Source organism: Miniopterus schreibersii, assembly GCF_964146895.1.
Source record: "Miniopterus schreibersii genome assembly, chromosome: 1".
Classification (NCBI taxonomy): Eukaryota; Metazoa; Chordata; class Mammalia; order Chiroptera; family Miniopteridae; genus Miniopterus; species Miniopterus schreibersii.
The window spans coordinates 194,494,239-194,518,192 of record NC_138101.1 but is presented as its reverse complement, the minus strand read 5'-3'; the positions used below and the strand labels follow the sequence as shown (position 1 = coordinate 194,518,192).

At 39.9% G+C, this 23,954-nt stretch overlaps 1 protein-coding gene across 4 annotated transcripts in view; it reads right to left on the bottom strand.

The window, feature by feature from the left end:
• The window catches only part of UNC79 (unc-79 homolog, NALCN channel complex subunit), a gene marked incomplete at its 5' end in the record, with an annotated part of 151,041 nt that overhangs the window by 58,341 nt on the left and 68,746 nt on the right, over positions 1-23,954 (bottom strand). For 2 of the 4 annotated variants that reach the window (XM_081144717.1, XM_081144716.1), the window contains 7 exons: positions 2,816-2,923; positions 5,672-6,850; positions 10,066-10,228; positions 10,806-10,988; positions 13,254-13,540; positions 22,359-22,538; positions 23,154-23,355. In XM_081144717.1, the coding sequence (XP_081000843.1) occupies positions 2,816-2,923; positions 5,672-6,850; positions 10,066-10,228; positions 10,806-10,988; positions 13,254-13,540; positions 22,359-22,538; positions 23,154-23,355 (2,302 nt within the window). Of the gene's footprint in view, positions 1-2,815; positions 2,924-5,671; positions 6,851-7,435; positions 7,586-10,065; positions 10,229-10,805; positions 10,989-13,253; positions 13,541-20,882; positions 20,949-22,358; positions 22,539-23,153; positions 23,356-23,954 lie in introns of all 4 variants that reach the window. The other 2 variants (XM_081144714.1, XM_081144715.1) reach the window with 2 other exon arrangements.

Sequence of the window (23,954 nt, the reverse complement as noted above, 5' to 3'; positions counted from 1 at the left end):
CACAACTATATTCCAGTACACATCTTTGTGGTAGAAAATAGCGGTAACATTTTTATCCTGCGTTAGGCACTGACAAATATCCCACCAATGAAATGTGAAGTTATAAGCATTCCCAAACCAGAAAAACCATGAAAAGCACTTCTGCCAGGAGACCGCTGAGTGACAAAGCCACCTGCTTCCTGCCCTCCTATTCCTCTGCAAGCGGTCCCACCTGTCCTTGCCACCAGCCCAGTAAGAAAGGCAGAGCACCACTGATGTGCTTTTTCTACATGATCCCAAGCACTGGGATATTTGAGAACTTGTGGCCGTTCACTCCATTATAAGGACAATTTCAGAAACTGAAGCTCTGCACTATGTGACTTAAAAGGGGGTAGTAGAAACTGGGATGACTGTATGGCCCCAGAAAGCCTTGAATGTTACACACAGGTTTCACAAACGGTACCAAGGCAGCAACTTGGTGTGATGTAAAATCAATCATAACATTATTTTTCATGTAAGTAGCAGGCTATTTGATTCATGGTGGTCATGACATGCTTAGCTACAAAATAATCAGCTAATAAACTGATGAAAAGACAGGGGTGCAATTGGAATTCTTGTGTCTTGGAATCCATGTTAACTGAACTCATGGAAATGACTATGCAAACTAATATGGAAAAATCTCTCAGTCTTCTGGCTGATTGGGAAAATTTATAATTTTGTGACTCACTTGAAAAGTACAGCTTCTTTAAAATTCAAAAGTGTAAATCTTGTAGAAGATTTCACAAATTTAAAAATCAGCACAGGAAAAAAAAAGATTTAAAATCTTTAATGATTGAATAATTTTTCCAATTCTCTGCTGTTTTTATAGACAACAGAATTCCCTAAGAATAAAAACCCTTAATAGTTAGCTCAGTGTGTAAGACCCCTGGCATTATGCCTCCAAGAACACATCACCAAGGGCCATCCAATCCGTGCTTTTAATGAAGAGGAGGAGGAAGGTGGAAATCTAATGCCAGTGACTTGGGAGTTATGACACACTGGATACATTTATTTTATGATACATTTAACTGGCACTGAACTCAAACTGACTTAGTTATCCTTCTCAAATTATAGCCAACTTGGAATTCTCATTAGAATTCACTTTTTTTTTTTAGATGACTTATGCAAATTAGGAGGAATAAATATGCTTTCATGATTTTAGTATGCGGACTTAAAAATGGGCATTTTATTGGGTTATCAAACAGGTTTTTTGTGATTAAAAAAAAAAAAAGAACAACTAGATTCAGAACTAGCCCTTCCTCTCTGCTACCAAAAGGGCAAATAACGGTCACTTGGAAACTCTTCCTTAGAATGCCTATATTCTCTATTCTAACCAAATGTGAATTATTCTAAGGCAGTGTGGCATATATACTAAAAAGACACGGGCTTGAAAAGTCAGACAGACCTGGCATCAATTCCTGTCTCTGCCACCTAGTAGCTGTGTGACTTTAGGCAAGGCAGTTAGGCTCTCTGAACCTGTTTCCTAATCTATAAAATGGGGTCAACGATACACTGCTAATGTAAGGATCGAGTAAGACAGCAATGTGTGTAAACAGCGCGGCACAGTGCCTGGCACACAATAAATGTCAAGTAAATGCTAGCTCTTACCACTATTATGACTGTAAACTCCTTGGAGAAGGGGTGTCTTATTTATTCACATCTGATCCCCAATGCCAAGCACAGTGCCTGGCACCCAGCAGCCACTTAATAAATAATTGCTGAATGTATGAATGCATGAATGAATGAACGATGAAGATGGTGATGTCGTTCCACACTACAAGCCCAGCGTTTAAGTTAAGATCTTGATCTGATTTGTCAGAATCATCTTCATTTCAAGAGAGTCAAATGAAAATTAACCAACCCCCCGGGCAGTGTCCACATGGAACAAACGATGCCAGCGCATGTGACAAGGGTTTGCAGAACTTGCAGCTCTGTTTATGTCTGATTCCTGTGGAAATTTCCTATTCTAAAGTCTCTTAATCACTTCCACTGAGCCAGGTGGACACCCTATCCTCACCTCAATGGAACTCAAGCTCCTCAGGACAAAATCTAGGACCTAACAACAGAAGGAAGTTTCCAAATAGTTGCCTCTTATAGATCCTGTAGAATTTCAGGACTTTTTAAAAAATATATATATATCTTTATTGATTTCAGAGAGAGGAAGGGAGAGAGAGATAGAAACATCAATGATGAGAGAGTCACTGATCGGCTGCCTCCTGCACGCATCCCACTGGGGATTGAGCCCGCAACCCGGGCATGTGCCCTGACTGGGACTCGAACTGCAGTCTCCTGGATTCTACGTCAATGTTAAACCGCTGAGCCACGCCTGGCTGCGCCAGGGTATTTTTATTTTCTGATTCAAAAGGGCTTGATTCTATCATGAGATATCAGATACATTTATTTTATGATAACATAGATAAAATTTTGTCAGTGATGGAGGTGATTCACTTAAAGTGTTCCATGTAAAATTCTGCCATAGACAATGCTTTTCACTTGCTCCAAATCCAGTTCCACGTCTAGGCTTGTAATATATAATTCTTATTTTATTTAATGATGAAATTCAGTGATTATTCCTTAACATCTTAGGATTCGTGGCCCATCAGTAACCATATTGACTTATCAAACACTTGAGATGTTGACAAAGGTGGGCCTATGCCTCAGGGTCTCTGAGAACATACAACATAGTGTCACCTGGGAAGCTAACATATTAAAAAAAGAAAGAAAAACGACCAAGAGTGTGAAAATTGAAAATAATGCAGCAAAGGATGCTTCAAAATCAATGCAGAAGAAAGCTTACTTGATATCGAGGAATGGCTGCTTGTTTCTGGCACACCTGCTTCTAACGTAGGGGCAGACGAGGATTCTCGTGGCATTTCCAAAGTAGAAAGTCCTTTAGTAGAGGGATCTGCAATCACAAATATTATTTAAAACTCAGGACACTGATTAAAAGCAAGTTCTAGATAGAATAGAATCTTTTCTATATCCTTTCCCCGCTTGCCTAATACCTTCTACTTACATTATGTACACATTATATACCCTTATATATTACCTGACCTACTGATTTCTTTAATGGCATTATATACAAAGTGGTTTCAAAGTTCCATGGGAAATTGCTTGCATATTGCACTCTGCGTTTGTGGCCATGCCTCTCAGAGATCAATGTCAACACAACGACAAAACTAAGGCTCGTGTGCTCACACCGCCTGTCCTTGAGAGGGTACCATCCCTTCACCTTTCCAGGCTGCATTTCTCTTCATCCAACACCTAAAGGTGCTTACAGTTCATTCCACCTACACCATACCACCACTCCACCTCTGTATGGCAATTTCCTATTCATCATTTACATCTCAATTTGTACAGAAAATTCCTCCTCTAAGATGGTTTTTAGGACCCCTCCCCCACCAAAATATAAACCAAAAAAACTGGGTCAGCTGACACTCTTATATAATTCCAGAGCACCCTGTCCTTAATCTCTCCCTAACCTAACACTCTATAATGTAATTTTCTATGTACTTATCTATAATTTTGCTAACCCATAAGTAATTTAAGAGCAGGGACTATATCGAACATGAAATAAATACTGTTAACTCAGATTTTATATTCTATTAGTTGAGCAAGAAACAGACTGTACCGTTTGCTTCTTTTATTTAACAAATACAGCTGAGGTGAAATATTTTCTGCATATAACACTGTCTTATTAACCTAATGGGGGAAAGGTACTCCACATCATTCTAGGTAAAGACTACCCTTTAAAACTTTTTGAAAAGTTTAATAGGTTATTGTAGCAAACCTCCTAAAATTCTTTACAAACCACCTTGCCATATTAAGCAGCGCTAAACACAGAGAGCACCCTGGAGTCACCCACGATGGGCTTTCGTGACTACACCGCGCTGCAAGGCAGGGAAGCCACCCTCAGTGGCTTCGGATTCTTAAGCTTAATAATGTAGCTGTCTCATCCTTTTACTACGGTCAGTCCTTGTTGGGTTTTGTCACAGAGCAAGACATCAGAGATACATACATACAGTTTAGGTATGCAGATGCTATTCTGTTACTGGATGATCACAAAACTTGCAAAACTATCAGAAATAAGAATAAAATAGATCCTATGTGAGAGCATGGCATAAAAACCTCTGAACACTGATTCTAAAACATCTGTTTGTGATTCTCAGGGGTCTTTCTACATAGATATGGTTGCCAGATTAACAACTTCCTAGTAACAAAAAAGTGTAACTCTAATAATGTTTCCCAAACTCAATAAAGCACAAAATAACTACCCATTTTAACTTACCTGAGTCATTAAGATACTAATGACTCTTAGGTATTCTCCCTCAGCCACTAGCTAAAAACACGTGTAATTCCCTCTCTTACCCTTACCTGCCTGTTTTATATATGCTGGTACTATGGCATAATAACCCCACCGACTATGTAAAATGAGAACGCTTAACACTAATTTTCAAGAATTCTTTGAAAGATTGTTGAAACTTCTAGAGGTTTTTGGTATGCTTACTAAAATCATTGGTGTATCTTTAATTTTAAAGAAATGTCATTACTGTAAGACAGTTATTATTACCATTAGTGTACCAAGATTCTTTAAGCCAAGTTTCTTTAGGACTGGGTGTAGTCCAGGCCTCACTGGGAACCTGATGTTTAATCAAAGAATTAAAAGAAGTGAGAGAGTGACCCAGGTAAATATCTGGGGAAGACAGTTTTGGGGCTGAGAGGACAGCCAGTGTAATGGCCCTGAAATAGAACTACGTAGAGAATATCCAAGAAATGGAAAGAGGCCACTGTGGCCAAGTAGAAGAAATGCTCTAGAGCCTATGGATCTAATAAAATAAACATCCCTGACCAATTCCATTTTTTTTAAGAGTCACATTCCTTTTTTTAAAAGATGAGCTAAGAAATGAAGCAGCATTTGATCGGTGTTTTGGTAATACTGCAGAAGACTGTGTTTTAGGATGAGGTGGACTATCGGCTTGCCACTTTTGCAAGTTATCGTTCTTAGAAACGGTGCCTCCAAGGAAACAAAAGGAATGGCACGAGGCATGTGCTGTGACAACTTCACCATCAAGTGGTGTCCATGGATGTGGGTTTCACTTGTAACTGGGCTTTTTGTTTTGGTTCCTGAGGGCACACATGGCCACCGTATTGCTGATATTGGTTAAAATATATAATCAGCTGTAGGCCCTAAATGCTAATACAGTCAACTCTTAATTATTCTAAGCCTCTTTGCTTTATTTTACCCCTTTGTGTTTGTCCCTCCTTTGGACTATATCACAGCTCACTAAAGTATAAAGCAGGGGGTAAAAGAAAGCAAAAGGAGTTCACATTAGTGACTTTTGCTGATAGAGGTAAACTAAAACGATATCTGAAATATCTTGACATGAATTAACCATTGCCTCTTATTTCCAAACATGGTCAAGAACTGACTGAAGAAACAGATGGGGAAACATTTATGGAGCCAATAGAACCACATCTGAATCCAGCAGATGCAACTAGGCAGGAGGGACTCAGAGTGATTGGGAAGCAATTCTAATGTCACTCCCTGGCGTTATAAGATTAAGGATTTATGCACAGTCGGTGCCAAGCACCTAACAAGGAAGGTGCACAAACCTGAACGTAAGGCCGACAGGAAGGAGAGACAAGAGCTCACCTGGATCTTTCTGCTCTCCCAGTTTGTCAAGCACGTTGAAGGAGATGTCGAGGTACTCCCTCTGGATGGCACTGACGGCGATCTTCCTCTGCTTCCTCTGCCTGGGCACAATCTGGATCTTAAATTCGGATTCCTCGGCTCCCTCCTCTTCGACCTTCCTCTCGGGATTCTGTTCTGTATCCGAGTCAGCACTGGTGTCAGGCTTCTCGCTTTCCATAGGACTCTCCCCATCTTCAGGGACTTTGAGGAGGACAGTTTTGACCCCTGAAGCTGGCATCAGCCCACCTGGCGTCTCTTCGTTGACGCCGGGCTCGAGGTTATCGTCCAGTGACATCTCGGGGAGAGCAAAGGACTTCTGAAGGAGGTCTCGTTTTTGCTTAAGCGTGAGCGGGCTGCCGCTGGAGAACTCGAGCAGCTCCCCGGGCTTTGACAGTTCCTCAGAGTCCGTGGGGTCGTCCAGGGCTATGAGGCTGGAGTCCTTGTCACCTGCTGACTGATGATTTCCTGAGTCCTTGGAAGAAGAGTCTTTGGAACAGTCCTCCACGCTTACTTGCACGAGGGGAGTTGTGCTCAGGCTAAGGGCGGAGGGGCGGCTGGGGAGGGAGGTCGAGGAGGCCGCGTGTTTCCCGGGGGCACCGTCACTTCCCTGGTCCATGGTGTCCTCTTCGTCACTCTCCACTATCCGGAGAGGGGGGAGAGGCTCGAAGACCAGGGAGTCGCTGTCAGATGTTGAGAGCATGGACTGTTTCTCAGGCCCGGATGCCGAGTCTGAGGACAAATCGATCAGATCTAAGTCCTCTCTAGGGGCAGGCTGCGTGGGGGACGTGGCCTTGACCTCCAGCGTCTCCATGCAGTTCAGCCGCACCTCGGGAATGACGGGCCGCCGCGCCTCCTGCGGGCCGTCGGGGTTCCCGGGAGCCCGGGCGCCAGAGTTCTGTCTGGGACGTCCGTGGTCCTGCAGTCTCTGCGCGGGAGGCTTTTCTAGGTCACAGCGGTCTATGCAGGACTTCCTGCGGTGCTCGTCTAATGTAAACAACAGGGAGTCTGCGTTCCCTATATCAAGAGATTTTTGTTTTAAAGAGCGCAGCTTTTTTTTCTGAATGCTCTCTTCTCTCACACAGTGGAGAATGCTGTCTTGTAACGCGCCCGTTTCTCTATATTCAGCCAGCTCTATTTCACCTGATTAAAACAGAAAAAGCTAGTACTATTTTACTGGGAGATTTCACCGTTGTTTTTTTTCCCCCCTCATACCTGGGCATACAATTGGCATAAATCATCATCACAATCCCAGCTCCACCAGAAGGCAAAACTGACTTTCTGGCCAAGTTTTTGTAAGGTTTGTTCTAATTTCAAAAACCAGGAACCTTTGGAATGAAAGAACCCACAATGGCAGCTTAAGATCATATTTCTGAAATCAGGCTTCAGGATAACTCCTCAGCTCTGTTCATTTGTACACAGGAGAGGGGATCGCTTTTGGCTGAGGCAGGTCTAGAGAACTGTATTCAAATTGTGTGGAAGAGAAGCAAACATTTTGCAACAAATCAAACCAAGCGATGGCCCTGTAGGACAGTCATGACGCTAATGAGGTACCTGTCGATCCACGTATATATATAAATGTGTATATATATACTGCTTATGCATACATATATATAAAATCAACGGCATTAAAATGTGTAGTAACATAATAAAATTAAGATTTTACCCCAAACAAACGGTAGAGTACAACATTTCTGCATAAAATGACTAAGAGGAAAAAATTCATACTTCTCTGTACATTCATCTCAACCGGCTGATATTTCACCATTTTGCTGCCGCCTATCCTTTTCAATCTTGCAAAAAAAGTTTGAGACTCTTTATTGCAGGGTCCAGTAGGTGTATCATGAATATCAGATTCATCAAAAACACTATCTTCTTCTAATTGGGGAGAGAAAGTCAAAATTACACTTAAGAGGTTATTCTCTCTGAGGCTGTGTCTACACAAGCATTTCAATGACAGCATTACACGGAGGCAAGTCTGGGGTGCTTTCTACGCCAGCCCAAGTCTAGCCACGGCTTGGCATTTCATCCAGGCATCAAATCACCCATATGTTGAACAGAGCAACCGGTTACACAAGGTTGCCCCTCATTTTCCATGTGACAATTGGCAGCATTTTCAAGAGAGGCATCTCAGTATCCCAAGAGAGCCTTCACGCGGAAGCTTTTCCAATGTACTTAAAACCAGGTAATACATACTCGTCAGGAATCTGCTTGACATCCCTGCTTTGGGTGAATTTTCAGGCGAACTTGGCCAAAGAAAATTTGACAAAATGAGTGGATCTCACTCTTTCCAAAAACACGTGCCTTCCTGGGGTTTGAGAACTGGCATAGACACAGCCTAACAGTACATGCACCTTATACTTTGTGAATGCAAAATACTGTACTCTACATTTGGTAATGAAACACACAACACACAGAAACAGCTCAGAAAGGCCACTGGTCATCTCAAAAGCTCCACAAATGGTTATGGACTGAAAGAGTAAACAAAGGAAAAAGAAAACAGAAAGTAACATTTCCCCCTAGTTCCGAGTCTTCTCTGAGGAGTTTGCCACGTGTAACTCTCGTGAACCCCTGAAAGGATCTTCGATCCATCAGCCTACAGCTTGCTAAACAACCTGGCCACTGGAGGGTCCGTTAAGCTTGTTCCTATGCCCTCATCTACCCCATTTGACTACTCCTAAATCAAAGATAAACAAAAACATATTAATGAGGAAAGTTCCCTTAATCTCAGATGTTCTTTTTTCAAGCTTTGGACAGTCCAAAGCCATGTACAAAGCAGCAGGAGAAAAGGCTACAAAAATGCACTTAATACCACGATAAATGGAATTAGCCTACTACTCGAGTTGACTATCACTGAAATCATAGCATCTGGCTTATATTAACATCTACCCCTAGGACAAAATGAGGCTCAGGTTCAATTATGATTATTTAAGGTTTCTTGAGTATAGGGGGGTACAAATATAGAGTTATGTTTTGATCCTGTCCTAATTCAGCAAGAGTCTACAGTAAGTGAAATTTGAAGCAGCAGATGTTGGATAAACTAAGAATACTAATCTTTTTTGTCAAGTAAAAAATAAACGTTAACAATCAAAATGGATACAAAACTCTCAGTGAACTTCCACACTGATGAGAAAGCCTATTAAATTCCTGTGTTTCTGGGGAGATACAACACAGTGATGTTTTATTTTTTATTTCCTTTATAAAAATATACTCCTTTTAAAAATACATTTTTTGAGGAAATAGTTATACCATTTCCATTACATAACTGTGAAATAATTCTCAAATATACTGAATAAAAGAGAAGAAAGACTTCAAGGTGGCACCTCCCCTTCAGAAAGGTTCATCTGGAGTTGGCCCAAAGACTGAGCCCACATAGTGTAACTGAATCTACCCAATTTCCCGGAAACTAGGACCTAAACTGGTAGACAAGATAGTCTTCAGAAAGGATCTGATTGGTACCAGAACTAAAAACTTAGTACTCAGAGCTCCATCTATAGCCAACTGAGATTCCTAGACCTTGCAGCAATAAACCAATAATGGAAAGCTGGCTTCAATCCATCCTATTGAGATATTTCCAGAGCAGTCAACCAAATGAGACTCTATTAACACCACTATACAACAACCCAAAGGGTCATGGGACACTTGGCTTTCTCCCAGGATTGGATTAGATAATGTCACCTTTTACAAGTCTAGTCACCCCAGGACATGCACTAAAGATATACACCTCGGTTCTTCAGCTCTCACCTAAAAACTTTCAGGCTATAATTTTACCCTAAAGTTTTATTCTATGGCCTCCTTTGTGGAAAAGCTATCAATATAAAAAGTCAGTATTGGAAATAATGTAAACCTATGCAACAAAAGTATTTCATTCCAGTTGCCTTGAATCAATTTTTATTAAATAAGACAGCCAGAAAAAAAGCACTTCAGCAAATTTAGACTCCATTCAAATCTGTGAGCACAAAGTTCAGGAGTAAACGAGAGACTGACAAGATTACATGGCTCCACTAAGTGCTGACCAAGATTTACCTCACAGCCCAAAGCAAGGTGTTTCCATCAAGTGGGAAAAGGCTCACAAAGGCTCCTTAACCAAACAGCAGACAATTTTTACCAAACTCTACTTCTTATGAAATGGACTTCAGAAGCATACTAATTCTTTCTCTTGAATGCTCATTTTAAAAATTAAGGCAGCGACATTCATGGGAAAGTTGGAAAATTAATGAAGCAGTAAGTGCTTTTTTTTTTTTTTTACTCCAGAATGATACCTGGGGGCACCCTTCTATCTCCTAAGAGAAACACCGTCCAGAAATGTCTTACCTATTCAAGCTAAGTTTAGGATAGAATTGAGATATGTGAAGTACCTTTTTCCTTCTCGCTGTATCTGCTTATGTTACTGTTGTCACTGTACAAAGGTCCTGCCGTGGCATGGGGCTTGCAGCTATGATACTGTGCATTGAGTGTATTGACTGTTATGTGAATCAGATGCAGCAGGACCTTGCTGATGTCACAGTCTCGATATGGATACTGCACAATAAAATGAAGGGAGAAATATATAAATGATTATTTTGAAGGCTAAGTTTCCCACTTGATCTTGCTAGATAGCTTTCTCAGTTTTTCTCTGGGATAAAAAGAAAAATACAGAAAAGCAAACATAAATTCCTATCATGACCTTGTTCCCTGCCTCTTGTATTGAACCAGGGGCAGCAAGCACGCCAGTTCATAGCAACAACTCCTTTCAAGAAAATTATCTGGCATAAACATTTGGTGCATGCATACAATTTTAAAGATTTTCCTTGCTTTCTGGCATAAGAATTCATATATAGATAAAAGAGGAGACTCTGGTCATAAATAGAGGTTGCTGGTCAATGTTCTACAATTCATCTTTTTTTGTTGTTTTAAACATTTTCAAGAGAAGCCACTGGCATGGCCTCCATCTCTATTTTCATTCCAATTGCTCTACTTCTCGGTACTAATTGTACATGACAATTCTTCTTCTGAAGGTCAAATTATTGTCCTACAAAATTCTCAGCGCAGGTCTCTTAAGTGTTCTCCTCACTAAGAGAATCATTTCACCCCAAAAGGAGCAAGGGCAGCAGCTCACCTTGTAAAGAATGACAAGCAAGGCCTTCAGCCACATCTGCCGGATGTGCGGCTTGAGGGACCACAGGGAGCAGCGGGGCGGCTGCTGGAAATAGTGCCGAAGCTGAGGGCAAGAGCAGTATTTGAGCACCTGAACCACCAGGGGGAGAAGGTGTTTTCCCAGGTTAATGTTATAGTCCATAACCTGAAAAGGAGAAGAATTAGTAACTGAAGGAAAACTATAGAAAACACTTATAAGCCAAAAGGAAAAATATGAACCATTGAGACACAGGCAGAATATTTAACAGGCATCTCACAAAATATGAATAGTAATGGCCAGTACACATAAAGGGGGGAAAGTCCAACCTCACAAGAAGAAAACCTTCAATATTAAAGTAGTTTAATCTACTTAATTATCTAATATCTATTCATCTATTTGATTACCTATTAAAATAAAATTTTATCCATTAAAATGTTATATTAAACTATTAACTAGAATAAAACTTAGAATCAATCAAAACACCTAGCATTGGAAATCATGTGGAGAAATGGGCATTCTCAGACACCACTGGCAATAGTATTACTCAACAGAACCTTCCAGGAGAGCAATTTAGCAACACGTATTCAGAAATAAGCACACAGCCTCTAATACAACAATTACGTATATACTAAGGAAATGATCAGACAAGTGTTCCAAGATGAATGCATAAAGGCAGTCAGCAGTGTAGCCACCCCAAACTGAAGACAATCTACATATCCAACAATATGGGATTAGTTAATAAAAGATTGTTTTTATGACAGCAGACTGCTATGTAGCCATTAAATAGGATATAATATAGACTTATTTACATTATATGAACTTCCTAATATATTTTAAATTTAAAAAGGATACACATACATCAATATGTATAACATTATTTAAAATGTGCATGCATATACATACATATATATACACATGTATGTATGTATATATATGATATATGCATAACTGTGTGTGTGTGTGTGTGTAAATTTGGAGCCAGTGATATACACCAAAATGTTAGTTGTTGCGGGTTTTTTGGAGATTTATATTTTAAATTATTGGTTATATTTCTAAAATGAATATGCATAACCTGTATTTAGAAAGGGAGAAGTGAGGAAGGGAAGGAAAGAGGAAAGGAGGGGAAAAGGGAGAGAGGGCTTGGTATCTGAAATGGTGTATTCTCTCTTCATCACAGACAGCTGAGTGTTAGTGGTGATCCATCTAGTTATCAGCATCAGCAAGAGACAACTACATATGTATGGCTCCCACTTTGCTTATCTGTGTTCATTATTTTACAATCTATGTGAGCTAATTGATAGCAGCTACCATCATTGAGTTCCTATCAGGAGACAGGCACTGAGCAAGGTGCTTTGCAATATGTTGTCTCTAATCTTTCAAAAAAAGTCTGTTGCCAATGAGCAAACAAGCAGAGGATGTCTAAGGCCATAACAGTAACAGTGGCAGAGCTGAAATTAATATCCATTATATTATACCCTTTGCAGACTGTGCAGCCCTTCTGGAGAGTCAGATTTGTAGCACTGGTCAAATTAGGCACACAATATACCCCACAATCCCTTAGTTCTGCCCTTGGATCATATCTCAAAGGATCCCACATTAGTGAGGCGCATGTGCAAGGATGTCCACGGCCGAGCCGTTTGGGGCAGTAAGGAGCTGGCAGTGATCTAAGTGTCCGTCGCTGGGGGCATGACAGCGCAGCATGGTAGGTGTACACCATGGCACACGATACGGCAGGTAGAAGTAGCGGACAAACGTGGAAGAGCTGACGATGACAACGTGACATGAAGCAAGTTGTGTGATTAATCCAACTCTCCACTTGAAGCCAAAAAGAAAAAGGATTTTAAAAAAGAAAGAAGTCCGGTGACTGCCAGAGGGAAAGGGGTGGGGGGAGGTAGGAGAGGAGAAAAGGGGATAAATGGTGGCAGAAGGAGACTTGACTTTGGGTGGTGACACGCAATACAATACACAGATGATGAGTTACAGAATTGTATACCTGAAACCTGTATAATTTTATTAACCAATGTCACCCCAGTACATCCAATTAAAATTCAAAAAAACACCCACAAACAAAAATCCCACCCTGCCTATGTTCAGTGGGCAGAGCTTAGGGTTAAGGAGTGATGAAAAAGTTCTGGAGATGGATAGTGGTGACGGTTACACAACTGTGTACATGTAATGACGCAGAACTGTACACTTAAAACGGTAAATTTATATTGCGTGTATTTTATCCCCCCAAATAAAGCCCCAACTCCCTTTATGACGTCAGGTTGCTGAGCCTTCTCGTCTTTATAGTCCCCTCCACATACCCTGGCTCATAAAGTCACTTGCACAAACCTTTACACTCAACCCATGCTGGCTACACGAAATTTCACTACTTGCTTCTACTGAAAGCCTAATGGTATGACTTCTGAAAGCTGTTACTACACTTACTTGGGCAATTCCTGCAATAAACGCATTAAAGCAAGTTGACAGGCGCATTTTTTGAGGCGCAATCATGAAGCAACCTTCCTGTTGGTCGTAGCCGAGTAAGACATACAGGTGCCGCTTGACTGTGTTGAAGGCCTTCGCGCTGCTGATGTCCGACTCGGCGCTGCTCTCGTCCTTGGCCATGAACTTCATGAGCACTGTGATCAGCTGGTGAACTGTCTGGTGATCGATCCCAGCATCTTCTGGGAGCAGGTCCTTGATGGTGTTGTCATTCTCAGGGGATTGTTGTCCTGTCAGTACAAGATAGGCCATCAATGGGTGACTCCTCCACATGTAATTTTACACTAAAACCTCACTTAATGATAAAGCACCATTCTTCTGCCACTAAGTATTTAAAGGTTCTTGTCTGGAAAAACTTACAGGCACGATATGGCCTGCTAAGCAAAGCATTACTTGGTTTTCCTTCCACAGCTAAGTAATTGGGGAGTGATAAGGAAATAGAAATAAAAACGGGGCATTACAAAACTAATTTCTCTTCGAATAGCAAGACAAACGCCTAAACACACTTTTCATTTAGTGCATTTTAAAATCACTTGGCAAAGTTTTATCCTCAGTGATAAAGAGAGGTTTCCCTTCCAGCTTTGTAAAATAAAGCATGTAAGAATAACCAAAAATAATAATAATATTCTAAAACCCACTGAGCACAAAAACATCCACTGGGTTAATTTTATTTAAATTATTATCTCAATTCAGTTATGTTCATAAATCAGCTGGTGAGAAAGTTTTCTTTTTCAAATCCTGAGATATTAGCAGTGTGCAGTCTCTCAATGATACAGCAAAAATCATAAGTAGCAAATTATAAGCCCTGCTGAATGTAATGAGAAATACACGGGGAGGGAGGGCCACAGACAGAAAGAAAGAAGCATGAACTTTTTTTAAAAAGGAAAAAGAAAAAAGAAACGCCACGTGAAGGTGAGCTGAAAGTTCACATGGAAAGAAAAAAAATACCTTTGCCCTTCACGCATTCTTAACCTAACAAATAACTGTATCTGGGCAGCTCCCTGACGCTGACTTTCTCTGTTATTTTTCAAAGTCAGGAATTGCAGCCTGGCCCCCTTGCTTTTCTGCCTCGTCTGACCCCGTTTGGCCTAGGGCTTCTGGGGGAGCGAGAGTAAGATCTGCTCCTCTGGATTCTGTTCAGGGCCTGCTCTTGCCCTTCCCCGACCAGCTGCTTCGGAATGTCTAAGCTGGAAACCGTTTTTGCCTGGCGGGTTAGGTGAGCACCCTGGCATTCCCACCTCTCACCCTGCAAGGAGAACTTCTGCTAAATGAGGACAAGCTTTGGTTACAAACCATGATAAACCAAAGCTTGCCTGCATTTATTGAATGATGGTATAAAGCACATAACAAAGAGTTAGGTGGTAATTTATACCCATTAACAACCAATTCGGCAAAATCTCAGTCTTCCAGCACACAGCCAAGAGAAACAAGATACACGAAACGTTTATTGGGACTATGGAAACCAGCTGCCTCAAGCCCAGTGACTTTTCTCTTTAGCAGTGGCATGAGGTAATGTCAAGTTCGAACTGACTAGGTTAGAACTACACGTAAGGCAACAAGCTAGGTTGTCTAGTTTTCCCCAGATGATCAGGAGAATGCTGGTCTGTTCAAAAGTGATACACTGAGAAGGGACAGTTTACAATGTGAGAAGAGGCAGGGAAATCAACTAAGTCAAAGAGCTTCTAACATAGGGGAAAGCATCTGACAAACTTCAATAAGACCCTAGGATATTAACATTTTCTGTCTCATAGAGCCTGTGCAAAAAATACGTGCAATGTACTTTAGAGAAGTTTTTACCAAAAATTATTCAAATAAAACCTAAGAATTTGTTTATGATGGTATTTCACATGAAAAGTGAGTAATAAATTGTTAATTGTTAATATTATCATTATTTCTTAGCCATGCATCAGCCATCATTTTAAAAAATCACCCTGTTTCACCAAGAGCCCAAAAATGTGAAGCATCGCTGTATGTTATAATTAAATTAAATGTTTGAAATAGAAGATTAAACCAAAAGCAGTATCTATGTAAATCCTCAGAAAGCCCAAATAGAAAAAGGTTAGAAAATGATCTTTTCAACACTGAAAAATATTTAATCTTGATTTTTTTCTCCAGAGTATTACTTTACAACTAGAAGGTTATTGCTTTGGGCAAGCTTGGGCCAAGAATGTGACAAGTGTGAAAATCTAGGTTCCCTGCAGGATTCAGTGTTATTGCAGCAGCAAGTCATGGCTGTTACAGTATAGCTTCATCCCTCGATTCATTTTAGCTCTGGGGGCAAGATTTCAGACAGCACGAATCACTCAATCCTGCTCAGCCACCTCCAAGTCCAGAGTGGCTGGGCTTCGAAGTCCCAATGTTAAAAGTGGAACTAAGGAGGGTTGGAGGAGTTGCACTTTGTTTTAGAGCCCTGAGAATCTAGAGACTCAATACAGAAGAAAGGAAACTCCAGGCCAGGCCCAGCTAGGACATCGGCTATTTCATTCTATCCCAGCTTAGGTCTAGAAAATAAACCATCAGACTTCACCTTTAAATATGTCAAAATTCTTCTCGCTGCAAGAAAACATTTATTTTAAAAGTATATAACCTTAACTTTTCCCCTCAAATTACATTTTCCTAATGACTAAGTATCATTTCACAAATGCCCTATCCTCATATTAGATTCGTCTTCAGTGCCCTTTGGTGCTTTAGGTTTAAGCTTGTTGCTCTACTCTGGTTTCTCCAAATAGCCAGGAATGAATGCTCTTTAAGAAACCATTACATTTACTAAAAAAAGGACTAGTTAATGGGATCTATTGCATAAAATAGAGAAGATCTCTTTTCATTCCAATAATTATGCCTCCGGTTGTGGGTTTTGCAAGTTTGTGCTTTGTGTGTCATCTTTCTTTACTATACTGTAGGCTTGTGACTGGTACACTCATCATTAAGAAAAGCTACCTTAGTCAAATCTGTAAGAAAAATAAGCTTAGAAAAGTTGAAGTTTTTTTAATTGATAAAGACAATAGTCAGTTATCTATAAAGGTACAAAACTTCCATTTTAAAACTAAACGCCTACAATATTTTCCCTAAGGTGTGACAATTAAAACACTTTTGAATTCTAGTCTATGAAATTCCTGCATCTGTTTTAACTACAGAGATTTAATGAGTTAAGAGATTTGATTTTATCCATTTCTGTAAAGAAAAAGGTACGTCCTACCATAACTTTAACATGGACTGGGCCCGTTGTAATCTGTCCACAGAGTAGCACAACTGACTGAAACTCCAAAGCATAATACAATTTTATTTATTCAGACAATTTGGAACCAGGCAGGATCAGGATCTGCTTCTCCAGACTTATATCCTATCTCTCCATCCACCCCAAATGCTCAGTATCCTCACAAGCTGGGCTACTCACAGATCTCAGGACATTGCCAGCATTTCCCACCTTTATGTCTTGGTGCTCCCCTCACCATATAGAGTGGTCCTCCACCCCCACCCCAATTTAACCCTATGGATCTAGTCCCCAGGAGCCATTCTTATTACATGTGCCCACCCTCTTCTCAGCAACTGGATGTGATCCCTAAACTCTGTAAATCTCCAAAAACAAGAAAGGAGGGCAGATGGGAGGGAGAAAAGGAAGAACGGACAGAAGTCCTTTAGCACTTCCTAACTCTCGTGTGACAAGGAACTTCTCTGCAAGGCACAACTTTTCATTCATTCACTTGCCTTATTTCCCCTATAAGAAAAAAGGCTCCTTGAAGGCAAGTGCTATGTTTTATCCGATTTTAAATCTTTCAGAGAACATGGGGCTTATTATTCGTAAATGTCTAAGTATACTGAATTCAAATAAATATTTCAGATCTTGTCTTCTCTAGAGGAGACAAGTGGATGAAGTCCCCAAATAGCCAGGAAGTGGCCAGGGAAATAGGGAGCATCCCTCTGTGTAAGTCAACTCACAGAAGCCACTGTCAAACCAACAAGTGATAAGCAGAGGAAGAAAGGGCCCCTTCCGTGAGCTTACTCTGCATTTGGTTGAGAGAAGCCAAAGATCAAGCACTGTAAACGAGGTGCATTATTTCAGAAGTTCCTCATTGGTCTCCCTAGCTCATTAACTCAACTTACAGCTCTGTCTACAGCAGCTCTGTTGTGTGTGCACACAGCCACAGAGGGGCTGTAAAGCTGGGGCTGGTGACTGACTGTATCCTCACATGCTCCCCATTTCTGCCTGGGCCTCTTCCTACCCCACAGTCTGTCTCCATGCATTTACATCCCACCACCGGACCAGGCGCAGCGTTCCAGACCTTCCCTGGTGCCCCCAGCTCTCCTCACATTGCATTTGACGTGAGCCGTCCTGTAGTACTAACACTTCCACTCTGGGGGAATTTACTTATGTTCATACTTTATCTCTCTTACTTCACTATAAGCAAGCTGAGAGTATAAAAATATCTAACGAATCTTTGCATTTTTTGTATTTACTAGTACAGCAGGTGCCCAATAAATGTTTGTTCCATAGAAACTGTCATTTCCCAAAACTATCATTTCAAACAAGAGCATTCCTACAAAAAATCAACTGTACTCTTTGATTTATTGGGTCATAATGATCAATAGGTATTTTGAAGTTAGTGAATATTTGAATTGTAAACCATCTTTCTAGAAAGAGAGAGTCCAAGGAGAAGCAATTTGGAAGTCTAGGCCGGGACACTAAGAGGGAGGCAGGAAAGGTCAATACAGGTTTTACCAACGCTACCTAGCATTGGGCACCTTCTCTTATTGATTACAAATTCAGACCAAGAGATCTCAGGATTTCTCTATAGGCTGGAATAGAGCACCCATATCCCTTTAGGGATTAGGATAGCTCTAGACAAACCCATGGGTTCCAACCAGAAAGGTCCTTTGGTCTGGATGCTCACTGTAGCAGACCTGAATGCCCAGGTAAGCTCCATAACTAGACCAGTGTGCTCATGTCCCAAAGGGCAGGAGTACCCAAAACCAATTCCTCAAGAGGCGGCTGTAGCGGGAAGGAAGCAAATCAAGTCTCCTGGACTCAGGATCTGTTCTATCCCTAACTAGTTACTTATATCTGATCTTCAGCAAGTCATCCAAACAGAATTTCTTAATTCCTCAGCACCTCAGTGTTCCTGTCCATATGTAAAATGAAAAAATAATAATACTTTATATATATCCATAGTTGCTGTAAAATCGAAATCAGATGATTTGCATAAAAACACTCTATATAGACAGAAGTTCTATACATATATGAAGTATTATTATTTACCTGCTACTGCATGGCTAGTCATTACCAGAGATGAGGGACAAGATATAACTGAGCTCCCTGTGATCACATGGAACGGATACTGTTTGTTCGGTAAAATGCCATAACTGCTGCATTAGCTCAACAAATATTCAAGAGATGTTCTGAGTCATCAAAGACAAAGAATTCCTAGTTCTCACAGCATCAGTGAAAATACACTTTACATCCAATTATAATTATACCAATTTCAGATGAGCGGGTCAAAGTGTGTATTTCCATCAGCTGGGATTAAATAAAGGTGTGGAGCTCTTACTAGCAATTATCACACATGCCTTGCAAGAGAGATCAAGATATCTGGGCTTGAGACCCAGATCCGTTTGCTACCAACAAACCTGTGACACTTGCTCTTTTCTGGGAATCTAAGTTTCCTCTTCTGTAAAATGAGAATATTAGCCTATTTCTAATGTTTCAGCTACAGCATTCTATGAATTTTATATACATGCAAAATGCCTTTGATTTGACTTATAACTGTCACAGAGGAATGCAGCTCTTCACTAGCCTTGCAGAGTACACCCTCTATACAAGTGTATTTCTGTTGCAAAATTTGCTGTGCATGCTAAGATCAGAGAGCCATAAATTGTAAATCCAGTGCCAAAAAGTTCAGCCTTAAACAACAATTAAAGTTAAGTCTTGCGGCATAATTAAAGGGCATTTGCTTTACTTTAGGCCTAATCAATAAGAGGTCTTGCACGGAGGAGCTCATTACCTGCACAGAACAAAAGTATATTCAAGTAGCAAGGTCTTCAATTTCCATTTAATTACTATCTTAAACCATCCTGCAGTCTTCTGGCTGTCCTGGCATGTCTTTGCCTCCAAATTAAAACATTCAGTGTCCAGTATATAATAATGAAAAACTAGTTTAAAAGTGTCTTATAAGCAATTTATAAGTTTTCAAATCTAAGCAAGTTTTGCTTATGGTAGTCTCATGTAAATTATCTTTATATTTAATATGAACAATGCTGTTATTTGCCCCCTTTCCATCTGGTCACTTTTGATGGGACAATTAGATGCCTGAACGCTTTTCTTAACATCAAGAAATGTATGCATACATTTTCCCAAAGAGATATGAGAGGTTGGATTGTTATAATGGGTGATAATAATTACAAACTAGCTTTTCAATGAAGCCTTAAGACAGAAAAGATGGGGTCAAATATAGTTTGTGAAATTGCAGAAGACCAATTTCAAAAAGACCTAACTGCAGGGGAACTGGATGCATTTCACATTTGCAATGAGCTCAGGATCAGAAGTTCTTATTTTTATTCTTTCTTTCACCTCAGTTGAGACACAAGTGATGCACAAAATAAGGCAGAGAGACTCTGCCAAGTGTTTGCCATCCCTTTTTTCTCATCGATTTTGTAAGAGAAAATACACTCCAGCCAACATCTGCCATCTGCAGTCATAACCTTGGGGCTCTCGCTCCTGTCCTCCTGTTCCCCCTAATTGCCTCTCTTTCTAACACAGAACACACAGTCTTCAAAGTCTCCCTACTTGAAATTTTCCTTCTGAGACCATTCTGAAAAGTTTATCTTAAAACTATTCTTAGAAAATAAAAACTGAAAAACCAAATCTTCTCTAACATGACACATAGGTAGCAGTTACCAAGTATGTTTCTGACAAATAAGCAGGTATCCAGAACTTTCACAGTTTTCCCAGCGAGTTATGGCACTATTTGTGTGAATAACATTTAGTCTGTACTAGTCTTGCCTGTGTCCCCTCAACTCTTGGGATAATTCATGATAAACTGTAACCTATCATGAACATCAAGTGATAGTTACACTGTACCAAGCTGAATATGACCCCATGGTCCTCCAAACAATGGAAACCCTCCTTTCTCTGAGAGACAGAAATGCATGTACAGTTGCAAAGAATCAAGGATGGCCAAGGGGATGAGCGAATGATAGTGGTTCAAATGTATAACCTGCTGAAATGCAAATGAAATGTATGTTTTTCCTATAGCAGATATATATGAACATAATATTTCTATGTGTAAATACACATACAAATATAAGTACTAGGTATAGTTCTGGTCATATTGGCTCTCTGGGGAAAAGTGCATACTGGGGTAACAGGATGCTTCTTACTGGACCAAAAGTTAACAGCATCAAATATTAAAAGAAAAAGAATTGCCATGTCAGGGCCCCAAAAGCTTGAGCATCTGGAGTGAAGACCCTTTGAGTTTGCAACTCCTAACTCTATCACTCTGGTCCAGAGACACCTCACTCTTTACCTTGTCCACCTGTGAGAGACAGTTGCACACAGCCCTTCAAGTCAGAAGTACCCACCTGGCATCTGTTCGGGTGTCCCACCGAGAGCTGGAGCAGACTGCTCATGCCTGGTCAACCTCACAGCTTAAAAATCAACAACAACTCTATTTAAATAAGCATTAAAAACAAGTTGAGCCTAGAAAATATAGTCAGTGCTAACTGCATTGGATAGTAGGGGCAAATTTAGTTTTCCTATTTGTAATTAACATCACATAAAAGATGTTTACATCACAGAAGTTTTGTGGTTTTATTTGAATCTCAAGAACATCGTTCAATGTTACTTTAATTCTTAATCTTCAAAATTGTCATGTGAATCAATTAATAAGAAATAACAATAAATAAACTTTATATCCCAAACTGATCAGTTAGAGTCTAAAAGAGCTGGGAAGTTCTTACAGAAATTGTCATTTATTTGATCTAGGTTTTGGTTTTTAGGATCTGACTCAGTTTCACCTGGGGCCTCACGTTACCACCGCATATTCTTAAATGGGCATCTGTTATTATCTTTGCTCTCTGGACACCTGGATTACTGATTGCTTAAAGGGCTTTTATTGATTCTTCCAAAGTTCAAAATACTACATTCCCTTAGCTTGTCGAAAAATTGAGGAAAATGCAATAAATAAAATCAAATCATATTTATGGTTAAAAATGATCATGTTACTAATAAATGCCAATGAAAAAGCAAACTTTTCAGCTTCTAACAGGATAAGAAATATGTTTTATGGTGTTATTTTATTAACTTCACAGCAGTTAAAAATAAAAGATTAGATCATTTAATAAATTTTACAGGTTAGCAATATATTTTAATATATCCATTCACTAATATGATGATTTAATTAGTTATGAATTTTTAACTATTTCCCATTCATGAGCCATTGCTAATCATTAGAGTTCATCTAGTGATTTGGTGATTTAAGGAAAAGTTTGTTCTCTTTAAAAGTACAATATAAAGACCTTTAGAAAAGAAGTATAAACGGTCTTTTTTTAAAGTTGGTAATGAAGTTTTTAAAGTTGAGCAGAAATCCAGCCTCTCCACCTGATTTCTCCTTTCAAAAGCAGCCATTATTTCTGGTTTGTCTGGAGGCTGGTTTGGCTGCTGCCTCTATCATGCATTAAATGAAAATGTCACAGTCTTGTCAAAGTCTTATCCGGGAAGCTCTCAGGTTACCAGGCTGGTGCAAACCTTCACATTTGAGGACTTGGGAGCAAATGCTTCTACTTTCAAGCCAAGCATCAATGGATTTGCTGCCTGCCACATTTCAAAACAATCTACTGAACAATCTACTTCTGGATCAAGGCTTTGCTTCACCCCAAAACTAGAAAAAGCTACCAGGGCACTAACACCCCTGCGGTGACCCTCTAGGGAATCCGAAGGCCAAACCTGATGACCGAGCTGTTTGCTAAATACGCTACTCTCTGAACATTCAACAAGACAAGTCAGCCTCAGGAAAACATTCAACAGACTTCAAGGAAGGATGAAAGAAGATACTCAACGAATTTTGGAGGTTAGGGTCTCAGGGAGGGAGAGCGCCCTCTTGGACTCCGAGGGCCCCTTCACGCTGTCCCTCAGGGACCGCACGCTCTTCTGGCGGTTCCTCGCAAAGCGAGCCCTCTTGATCTTCCACAGTGCAGCGTCACTGAGGTTGGCGACATTGGTCCTTACAGCGGTGATAGCTTTGCAAAAGGAATTAGAGGTTGTCATTTTCCTTAACTGGCTATGTTATGCAACTAGCTTGAAACCATCCATCTGTGCGTATTTTTCAGTATTAAAAACCATCCTTCATGGATACATGGATGATTTACCTTTCTCTCTTGATGCTATTAAGTCTTAACATTAAAAATCATGACTATTGCCTATCATGACTATTGTCTAAATAAGATTAAATTATCTAACTTTGTCATTGCTGGGTAACTCGTTGAGTGACCAAAGTCTTTTCCCCATCTAGTTAGAGTTGTAGGTAACTGATTAAAAAGCATGCAAGGTGCAAATATATCTCACAAACATTACAAACATGATGACTGAATATCTAAGGGACAGACAGTCATGAATGATTCTCACAAGTCCTCAAAGAAATGAGAAGAATTATGATTTCAGAATGCCAGAAAATAGTTCATCTGTAGATTACTACAGTAGATATTCAACACACATTTGATGAACTAAGTACACGAAGTGAAGGCACCCTCCATGATGGGAGATTAAACTACGCGCAGAGCGTCTTCTGCTTAGCTAGCTGGAAGCACAAGCATAGGAACTGACACTCTTTAAATCAAGTTCTTCATTTTGCTTACTTGTAGGAAAGGGAAATTCTTTGTTACAATCCAAATGCAGCTGAGCTTCCAAAGAAAGTGTCTCGAATCTGTTGACGAAGAACTCCCAGCTCAAAGCAGGAATATCTTGCTTAAGAAAATGCAAAAGTAAAAGCTTGCTCAATATTGTGGGCCGATCTTTAACCACAGTATCAAACTGGAAGTCAAGACAAAGACACAGACCCTGGGGAAAAGGAGGGGAAAAAGAAAAGTCAGATGTAAACATCTAAGCTGCTTCAAATCAAATACACTAAGCAGTCAGTGAAACAAGGCAAACTCCTCAGTCTATATTTATAACGCAGAAGGAGCAAACTGAGATCTTTTTTATTGGAAATTTTAGTAGAAAAATACAAAAGAAGTTTCTCCTAATTGTAGAATATCTCTTGAATTTTGACTCAAAAATCTGAACTAAATGTATGTTATTAATTTTTTTATCCAAATACCCTCAAACCAATGTTTCTTAATGTCTGTAGTTTCTATAAGAGAAGCATACTTCCAAAGCTACATTTTAGAACACACAAGAAGGTGGTCTTTAAATTCCCTTTCAATGTTAAATTCTAATATTTAGAATTAAAATTTCTAAAAGAAATATAGATTTTAGAATTCTTTTAGTGATTCTAAAAGAAAATAATACCTTCTTGGAACGTGAGTTAAACAGAGTCTTAAAACAAGGAATGGGTTGAGCATCTATTTCTCTAGTATATGAGTCTACCATTCCCTTTTTTAAAAAAAACTAATTCACCCAACCAAACTATTAATTCATTCAACTCCCATCTAATGAGT